Source organism: Nicotiana tabacum, chromosome 9 (assembly GCF_000715075.1).
Source record: "Nicotiana tabacum cultivar K326 chromosome 9, ASM71507v2, whole genome shotgun sequence".
Classification (NCBI taxonomy): domain Eukaryota; kingdom Viridiplantae; phylum Streptophyta; class Magnoliopsida; order Solanales; family Solanaceae; genus Nicotiana; species Nicotiana tabacum.
Genome location: NC_134088.1, coordinates 103,361,139 through 103,371,864, shown reverse-complemented (window position 1 = coordinate 103,371,864; position 10,726 = coordinate 103,361,139). Strand labels below are relative to the sequence as shown.

General features: G+C 37.7%; 1 protein-coding gene across 1 annotated transcript; it reads right to left on the bottom strand.

The window, feature by feature from the left end:
• Positions 1–4,319: 4,319 nt before the first annotated feature.
• LOC107785103 (uncharacterized) lies at positions 4,320–8,826 on the bottom strand. The gene has a single exon (XM_016606328.2). It carries the CDS (start codon positions 8,698–8,700, stop codon positions 4,474–4,476), a length of 4,227 nt encoding a protein of 1,408 aa, XP_016461814.1. The 5' UTR covers positions 8,701–8,826; the 3' UTR covers positions 4,320–4,473.
• Positions 8,827–10,726: the final 1,900 nt, after the last annotated feature.

The following is a 10,726-nucleotide window of genomic DNA, read 5'->3' as shown; positions in this document are numbered from 1 at the left end:
CAGGGGAAGGAAGGAACATACCGCCGCGGTGTTATGCATAGCATTGTTCAACAAACATTCTCCCGAGAGTGTCTGAATTTTTTCCCAGTCTTTTTCTAAAACCAAAGGTTTCGGGTAATTAGCAAGCTCCACCTGCCGTGATAGCAGGTTGCACCCGGTAGAGACCGACAGAGTATTGTTCCTCCTCCTTTGTGGATCTTCAGGAGGAGCAGCATAATTTTGCCCTAAAATTCCCATGAACTGGGGACTGTGGAAGAGGAACACCTTCTTCATGGTCAGGTGCGGCCGATGTGGGTGATGTAGCAATCGCTGGTGTAAGAGTTGACGAAGATGGGAATGATGTAGCAGTTGCTGGTGTTGGTAAAGGTGGAGATGAAGCTGATAGAGTTGAAGAGTGAGAAGCAGTTGCATCCAATGCAGTGGTGGTTGTTTGATGTTCGCCAACCAAAGACCGCAAGGACCCGATACTCAGCCTCGCAGCACCGGTTACATAAATTAGGGTCCAAAAGCGGGAGTTGGCATATTCTACTAAATCAGATTCTCCCCAAAGTGCTAAGACATCGTCTTTAGTTGGTGCAACTATCTCAACAGGTTGAGCATCATGTTGAGATGATGAGGATCATAGCCTTCTATGTAAAGAAGCTCCTTCATCACTAGCTTCTTCATCATTATCGATCATCACAATGTCTACGACCGGCCCGGTAGGAAGACCGGTCATCATCTCCACCAGAGATGACTCGGAGGCATTAATCTTTGCCCTTTTATTCTTTTCCCCGGCCGCGGAGGAACGTCTTCTCTTTGTTTATTTATCCTCCAGCCGGGGACTCCGTAAAGAAGTACTCGCACCCGAAACAGACCCGAAGATACCTGTTCAAGTAAGTGCTTCCTGAAGCAGCCTCGCTGCATTAGCAGGATAAGCCAGAACGTCCTCCTCGGGGACAGTAACAGAGCCCGCAGGTAGACCTAGTTTCGTGAATAAGTCGGAAGGGTTCAACCAAGTTCTTCATATACAAAAATGGAAGCAAGGTAAATTAAAGTTATCATAATTTTTGTTCTTCCACCCGTATTTAAGGGCCAGTTCTTTCCACAAATGAGTTTCGGGCGTTGTGACGTCCAAGATCTTCTGAACCCACAGATTCAAACTTTCCACCACTGGTGGGATCCATCGAGTTGCTGAAACATGCGAAGGGTGAAGATACGGCCATAGAAGAATATATAGTAAAAGGAATACTATACAAGGAACTTACGAGTGCGGTTCCAAGCAACCAGAAAGGATGAAGCCGTTGTCGGAATAATGTCATTGGTGGAAACTGCAACGAACCATTCCATCCACCCACGGTCGTTGTCATTATTCATGCTAGACAACAAAGCATGGTGGCCACGCTTGCAAAGGTTTATCATTCTCCCGCGGAAGATTTTGGGGAATGGAGATTCATCATATGAGCTAGGGTTAGCTCCTCTCCAGCTTCTAGGCACAAACGTCGGAGGCAAGCGATCGTCCTCCACACTTAAGGACTTACATGTGCCAAACACACCTGGTAGCAGAGGAAAAATTTCGCAAACACAGAATCAAGCTCTCCGCTCAAAGAAAACGCACCCAAAGTAAAGGGATACGTGAAAAAAGTATGTAAAACCTTCCTTGGGAAGGGTCACTCCCTCCGCTAGATCAGGAGCAATAATTTTCAGCTCATTGCAGTGGCAGTCCTCCTTCACAGCAAGAATATTAGAATGACGAATGAAAGAATGGGTACCTGCTAACATCCCATGTACAAGGGTTAGCAATAGGAAACTTCTCTTCAAAATCCTTCGAAGTACTAAGCCTTCTTGGGATGATGGAACCCACTGTTGGAGGAACGAAATCCTCTGTTTTGTTCTTGCTCTTCGAAGAACCAGCACGCTTAGAGGAAGGTGCCATTGGAAAAGAGGAAAGAAAAGATTTTGTGTTTGAAGAAAGTTAGAAAATTGAGTGGAAAACAAGGATGCAAATTAGAAGCTCAAGCAATTGTGAAACGCAAAGGAAAAGAAATTTTGGCGGCTAAATTCATAGCCATGTTTATCTCGATAATCGGCAAAAGCTATGCTGAATCATGGGATGACGCATGTTCGGGGCATTAAATACGAAGAGATGTGCGTCTAATCAACCGTCAGAGACCTTCAAAGGGAGTTATAGTAATTTTCGCCAAAAAGGTATTTCTTCCAACTTCCTGGTAACACAAAGTTATGTCACTGGAAAGCAGGGGGACTATCTGTATAGGGTAAAATATGATATGACACGTGGTTGACTAAAAGGAAGACACGTAGAATCCAAGAGGGATGACTGAGGACCAAACGCAGCCACTCTGCTTGTCACTGGAAAGGATAATGTTCATAAAGGTGTATTAAATGCTCTATGCTCGGTAGCATTTACTAAGGAATATTCTGCAGCATTAAAAGCGTCGGTCCGTTACTGAGAATTTGGCATTTATGTTCACCGTTACATCTTCATCAATGACCCTCATAATTGACATTAAAGGAGGGCACGATCCTAGGACTTTTTCCCTAGACATAGCTATAAATAGTGAGCTCAGTTACCATTATAGAGGACACAAATTTCTGGCTAAACTTACACTCTATTATATACACAGCTTTATACAATCTTACTAATTGCTTTTTAGTCTCATCATCGCTGTGTTCGAAAACCGTGTTCACGGAATCATCATCTTTACTATTTCATCTATATTCTAAGGCTAAGTATTGTATATTTCTTTGATTATTGCATTATTTCAGGATCAAATTAGTTCACTTGTCTAGAAACCACGTATAAATTTAACTGTACCGTTTTACGGGCAAACAATATAATTAATTAATCTCTCCCATGGTTAGAAATAGAAAAAGTAAATATGATTTTTAATACTTTGTTCATGTACAACTACAAAGTACCAAGCATTCTAATTGAATTAGATTAATACCAATAGATCCTTCATCAGTCAAATCGTTAACTACAAGTGACAGAGAAATGACGATTTAAATAAGAAAAATTTAATATTTAAAAATTGTATCGAGAATGATTGGAAAGGTGCAAACAAGACCAAATATAATTTGATCATTATAAATAAATCAAAAAAAATTATAGATAGAGTAAAGCATTAAAAAAAATTAGAAGAAGCATTAACCATTAATACCCAAACGTGCACTTTCTTAAACATTGGCCACACTTTTCTAAACAATAAAAAAAAAATCACTTCTATGTCAAATTTTCAAGCTATTATATGTCCTAATTAATTTCTAAAAACTATTTAATAAATTTTCTTTAGCTTTCGAAGAGCGAAGAGAGAAAGAGAGACGAGGATATATTGTTGTTTTATCTTTCTCACTTGACAAAATATACTATTTATGAAGTATATGTCGATGCACTCAACAAAAAAACATTTCAATCATTCCTACACATAAAGATAAATCTCTGAAAATGCCCACCTTCTGATTACCGTTATAGTTTCATACTTTCACCTGTTAAATTGCAATTCTTACGAATACTTTGGGTATTGCTTGCATATTTTGACGGAATAATGTGACATAGAAGATTAAAGAATGCATTCGTAGATTAAACCTTCTACCTTAGTTGTATTTTGAGATATATATCATCAAAACATAAACTTAAATAAACCAATTATTTAAGTGACACTTAGCTAAGTTTTTTACTTATAGTTTGCGGTTCCTTTTATCCAAGACCATGGCATGTATCATCTGTTTTGGCCAACAATCCTTATAGATTTACCCTTGGGGCTACGCTATCATCGAGCTCAAAAACGCACATACCAAACTTGTGTTATGCCTTTTAAAACTCTTTATTTTTCTCTCACATTCCAATATGGGATTCGCTTAATGTATCATGCACACTCTTTCTTCAAAAATCTATCAACCTACAAACCTGTCAGTCCTTCTCTAATAACCTTGTCGGTCCTCCCACTATTATGGGCGTCACCGGGGGCGGAGCTAGGTGGGCAAAAGGGAATTTAGGTGAACCACCTTTGCCAAAAATTACATAATTGCGGACATGACATAGCTATACACCATGTTATAATGCAGTATAAAAAGGCAATTATTTGTTATTTCACACTATACAGCTTGTACATAAACACTAATAAAACGAAAGCATTGATCTTGCGATCAAATTTCAAATACTGTTGTACGTTTTAAAACGTAAAGTTGAAACTGGTTTTGGAGCTGGCTTTTGGGGGGAATGCTCCTACACCTATAGGACAAATGTATCTTGTGTTGTCTGCCCCAATCGAACTTGGCGCTTTATGTTTAAAGAGGCATGAAATGATTGCTTGAGTTACTTTTGCATCAATATAAACACATTCATTCCAAGGTCCTTATAAACACACAAAAACTTAAACATGTGTACATAAATAAATATATACTATTGGATTTCCAAGCTCGCATGTGCTAAGAAAAATAACTGGGATGTACAATACTAGGTGGAAGGGAATTTTACTGATGGTAAAAGGGATTTGCCCGTGGCAACAAGGGTAGTGGCACACCCGAAGCAATCATGAAACGGTCATGAGAACCAGAATAATTCCTGAATATCCCTCCTGCGGCAGCATCTGATCTGTTATGTTGCATGAATTGGCTATGGTGCAGCTGTAAATTAGGGGGAGTGCTACAGTTAGCATCTCGACTAACTTTTGTCTGCAGGGCTAACTTGTGAAGGCGCTTCATTTTTAGTCGTTTTCTTCGGGACTGCTGGATAGAAACACCCTCGCTAGATGAGGCAAGATTCTTTTTGGGGACAGCTTTTTGCCCTTGAGAAATCGGCTCACATTGAGTTCCTCCGCTTCTCCCATCACATTGGAACTTAGCAGCAAAGCCTAATTGTTTTTCTGGGATACTTAAGTTTGCCCTCTCTCTTTCAAGCTCGGCAATACGTGCTCTAAGTTGGTCAGGTGAGTATTCTGATTGAAGGTTGTGCAACGCAATGCGGTTAACTGCAGCTCTCAGGGCAGATAGTTCATTAAATATAGCCTTTTCTTGGGCTTGATGAGAATCGTGTCCATCACTACGTATTTGTTTGGCTAGCACTATTGAGCTCTGAACATAGTTCTTCAGGAGCAGAACAGGTGGAAACGAGTCAACAAGTTCAAATTCATAGATGTATTTAATTGCCAGCAGCGATTGCCTTTTCCTGATAAGATTTTCGATAAAGCATGGAATCTTATCAGTTAACCCGAGGATTCTGACCAGATCCATTACCTTGCTGGTATGCTGAACAATCTTCAAGAAACCTATAAGGTCATCTGAATCAAAAGAGGATGACAATTCAAAAGTAGCTAGAAAGTGCAAAAAGCCTATGGCCTCCCATGATCCAATCAATGTTGCTCGCCACTCAACTGCAAACTCAGTAGCCTCAGTTTTAACCTGAGGTCTTATTTCTGGAGAAACTTCTCTCAGCTGTTCCAACAAATCAGGGAACCTAGTCATAACTGATGATAACTTTTTGCACTGAACCCTTTTTCTTTTTTTGGTAAGTACATTTTTCGACTTCTCCCGTTCTGCACAATAGCACTTCCTCAATGCATCCAAGACAATTTTTGCGGGATCTGATGCGGCGTGGACAACACTCGAAGCACAACCAGATATTAAATGCTGACCCTTGATTCTCCTTTCCATATTGTTGGAAAAAGGTTCACCATTAGAGTGAGAAATACCAAGTACATGACAAATCTGAATTACATTCGCATGTTGTGCTACAGTGCGACACAAACTCTTTAGCTCATTTTTATCAAAGGCAGAGGCCAAGTTGTAGGCACCTACTAGAAGCAGAAAACCCAAGATCGCCAGATGGTTTTCTCTTTCATCAATCATCTTTGCTTTCCAGTCAGATGCAAGCTTGCTCGCTTCTAACTTAGCCTTTGGTGTAATATCTGGAGAGATTCTAATCAATTGTTCCAATAAAAGGATACAACTTTTCCTGATAATACTACTATTACATTCTATCTTTTCTTTATGAAGTTTTTGAGGATAAAATCCTCCAAGTGCTTCCAGCACAAGCATCCCCGAGTCAGTTGATAGTTTAAGAGCTGTAGAGACTTCAACGCGCAACAACTCGAGCTCTTGACAATGATCATTTAAAAAAGCCTGCAAATTCTTACCTCCCATGCCCACAAGGATGGCAGCGAAAGCATCAGAATGACCTAACTTGCAAGTGGAGGCCGTTTCAGAGGATGAAGTAGAGCTGAGGGCCTTTGTATCAGTGAGAACAGATGGACAAGTTGATGCCATCTGTTTCAGCTGAGTCTGCTGTGGCTTTTGAGCCTCAGAATTGACAGATGATGTGGTTGCATCTGCCTTCAGCCTTGTGAGAGATTCTATACACTCTTCAAGCTGAGTAAGTGGGTATTGAGATTGAAGCTTGTGATCCAAAATGGATCCGATAACAGCTCTAATAGAAGCTACACTCTGTTCAATGGCTTCAATCTTTTCTTCAACTGAGCACGTTTCTCTACTACGGACAGTCTCTGAAATCCACATAACATGTTTCACATAATCTTTCAGAATAGGTATTGGTGGGAAACGGTCCACAAGCTCAAAAGCAAAAGCAAATTTAACAGCTTCAAGATTCTGTTGCTTGGCTACGAGATTCTGGATGAAACAAGAAATCTTCTCCGTGAAACCAAGAATACGACATAAGTCTTTTGACTTCTTGTGCTCAACAACAATAGTTAGCAGGCTCATAAGCTCATCTGCATCAAAGGCAGAAACCAGACTGTAAGAAGCCAATAGATACATGAAGCCCAAGATCTCTAATTGATTTCCAGTTGTTGCCCTCATTTTAACCTTCCACGCTCTCGCAACTTCCATTGCTGCTTCCCGCACAATGGGTTGAATCTTCGGTGAGACTCTAATCAACTGCTCTAATAGAAGAATGCAACTCCGCCTAGAAACACTGGCCTCGAACTCTGCTTCTCCCTTCCTCAAGTGGGGAGGATAGAACCCCTCCATTGCATCAAGCACCAGTTGTCCAGGGTTCGGAGACAATTGAAGAGCTTTAGAAACTTCATCAGACATAGAATCCAGCTCCTTCTCGCGCTCATTTAGGTATATCTGTAAACTCTTCCCGTTCATTGTGACAAAAAATCTTATTTCAGCAGACTTAGTAGTGGTAGCACCAACTCTATCCGCTTCTGCATAATCAGTAGGCTCGGTCTTCACACGAGCATTACACACAGTTTCCAGCTGCTTCTCTTTCTTTTCAAGCACTTTAAACCGCTGTTCAATGAGTTCCTCTCTTTGTTTAAGCTCTCTAAACCTCTCCTCAACCTGTTTCTCTTTTAGTGCTATACCTTCCATTCTTTTCTGGAATAATCCTTGCTCTTTTTGGAAATTTTCCTTTTCTAATTGAAACTCACCATCACAATTTTGGATGGATGCGCTAACCAAATCCAGTTTCTCCTTCCTAGAATCAAGTTCTTCTAAGCTCTGCCCACGTGCTTTTCGAACAAAATTAAGCTCTCCCTCCCGTAATTGGAGTCTCTTCTGGGATGAAGTTAACTCCTGCTCCTGGAGTTCAAGTTTCTTCTTAGTTGTATCCAAACTCTTGTCCTTGAGCTCGAGTTCCTTCTTCACTGAGGAAACATGGTCTTCCATGATTCTAAGTTGCTTCTTCACCGAATCCAAGTTGTTAACCTTTCCTCGGAGTTCATTTGCCACTGAATCCAAGGTAGTTTCCTTCTCCCTAAGTTTCTTTCGGATGAAATCCAGGTTATGTTCCTTATCTAAAAGTTCCCTTTTCACATAATCTAACTTAGTTTCCTTCATCCTTAGTTCTTTCTTCACATTGTCCAAACAATTTTCCTTTACCATAAGTTCTTTCCTCGCAGAATCCAAGCTCCTTCCTTTAGTTTCTATTTCCTTCTCTATCGACTGCAAAATCTTTACTTTACTTTCGAATTCTTCCACTCGTTCGTCGAATTTTCTCTCTTTCAACTCAAGGGCATCTGTTTCTTCACGAATCCTGCTTTGAATCTTGCTGAATTCCTTTGACTGCTCCTCAAACTCCTCCTTCATCGACAGCAAAATTTTTTCCTTAACTTCAAATTCCACCACTCGTTCCTCGAATTTTCTCTCTTTCAACTCAAGGGCATCTGTTTCTTCACGAATCCAGCTCTGAATCTTATCGAATTCCTTGGAACGCTCCTCCAACACCTTCTCCTTCATACGAATCGCCTTAAACCTATTCTCTACAAACTCCCTAAGATCCTCAAGCTGCTTGCGCTCAAATTCAATTTCCTCCCAAAAGCGTTCCACCATCTTCTCCTGCTCATTCAACTTTTCCTCTCTCAATTTCACAACCTCATCAAACCCTTTTCTGGCCAAATTCAAATCCTTCCACTTGTATTCAAGATTCCTAAATTCCCCTTCGCGGTATGCACAAAACTCTTCCTTTTTCCTCTCAACTTCCTCTCGTCTCTTCTCAACGGATTCCCTAATCGAATCAAGTTCCTTAGAACTCTCCGTTACTGATTCTTGAACTGAAGTCAAGTGCTTTTCTTTGGCTTTGAGTTCGTTGAAGCATTCTTTCAAACAGGTGGTGGATACATTCAAGTCCTTCTCAAAGTCCCTCCATTCCAACATTAACGTCAAAATTGATTTCCTTAAACCATTCTTCTTCTCCTCATTTTGTTGCATCGCTTCCCCTATCTTCTCCATTACAGACATTATAAGTCAAACAAAACCCTAGAACTGTGGTCAGAGTAAACAAAACTGGAAATTTGATTGAGAATCAAAAAGGTCTATACTCGGCAATATATAATAGGAGTGGGCAACGTGCTCCCTTAAAATTCGTTCTACGTGTAAACCTTTTTAAGATAGGAAACGGTTTCCTTAAATTTTAAAAATATTCATTTTACTTGTAAACATTTTTAAAATAGGAATAGGTTTCCTTGAAATTATATTCAATATTCATTTTACTTGTAAAAAAAATTTAAATTAGGACTAGGTTTCCTTAAAATTATATTCAATATTCTTTCGCTTGTAACGGAAGCAATATCTGATTCTAATTAATGTAGACATTGAGGAGTTACGATATTTCATTACATACACTAGTAGTAAACAAAATTAAATATATGATTTTGGTCAATTTTGCCACCTTCACAAAATATACGAAATTTCACATCACACATGTATTGTATTTTTTAATATACTAATTTTAGGGTACGTGCGTTACACGTGTAAAACGCGTATGTTAGTAAGAAAATTATATATAACGAGAACGAACAATGTATAATAGTAATTAATGTCCAAATAAATTCAACATGCAATTGAAATAAAAATTGAGTGTAATTACATTAATATAATAGGTGAAGTCAAATATGCTGGATATCTTCTGAACCTGCAAAAGGCAACACTTTGATTAGTTAAGGTAGTGATATAACATTTGTAATTATAAATAATATATTTTATGATTTAATAACAGTTATATTGTTATATCTTACATAATATCTCTTTATAGAAAATATTCAAAAAAATTTAAAAGATTTATTTAAAAGAAGATTTAAAAGAAATACTTAAACCACTAATAAGGATTTAACATAATAAAAAAATTTATTTGCTAATGCACTGACGTATGTTAATCTAACCAGAATGCACGTACTACTAAACTATTAATTTTTATACTTCTTACCTTGTCATCCCCTCTAACCTATTTAGGATCCTCTAATGTTGCAATTTATTTTATGGAGAATTACAATCCATCATCACTAATATTGACGAACATAAATTATTTCTTGGTGAGATAGGACTTTAATTTTTGACTTCCTATATTTATAAATTTATTTGGAGACCATACATTGAGCAAGATCGTATCAAATTGAGGATTAATATGCTTTTGTTCACATATATAAGAACACACCTTATTGCACAATAAAATTAACTTTTAATAGTAGCATAAATATCAAATAAAACTATAGTAAAAACTATCAAAATTTTGGGTATATGCAAGGACACCAATTGCCAAGAGCTATTCTTTAAGAATACAATTATAATATTGTGATATGTATAATATAGTCAATTAAAAGAAGTAATTAAATTTAATTTTTTCTTACAAAATATGAGCAACTTGAGCTGGCATAACAATTAGTAATTAAAACTATCAAACATAAAGTGAAAATAATCTTAAATTAATAAAATATTTAATTTATATGAGTTAGAATGTCTAACCAATTTTATGTGATGAATGCAATGATCCAAAGAACATGTACAACATTCGTATATGAGTCAATTTTAAACCAATGATCATATATGATACATTGTAAATAAAATCACAATTGACAAACTTTTTATATGCAATTGTTTATGAGTAATGCATTAAAAATCATTATTACGTAAGTTCAAAAATATAGAACAAGGTAGAAAATTTTTCTCAATTCACAAGCAAGTTTACCTATACGAACGTTGATACTATAAACGATTTATAATAAAGAATGCAGGTTAATGACTTCTTTTTATAAAGTGGTTAGCTCCTCCTTATTTTAACTGTTTTGGTTCTAAAAATCTAGAAACCTAAATTGAATCCTAAATATAAATAAAGTGAAGATACAACATTACCATAAACTACAGTCGGTGAACTAATATTAAATTGAATCCTAAACCTACACAAAAAAACAATGAAAATTGCCGATACAAAAGAAACGATGGAAAAAGACATACCATAATTAAAAAGAAAGAATCCTAAAAGTAAAGGAAA

What these genes read in the sequence shown, in the direction of transcription:
- LOC107785103 (XM_016606328.2), bottom strand. Translation starts at nt 8,700, where the DNA reads ATGTCTGTAATGGAGAAGATAGGGGAAGCGATGCAACAAAATGAGGAG.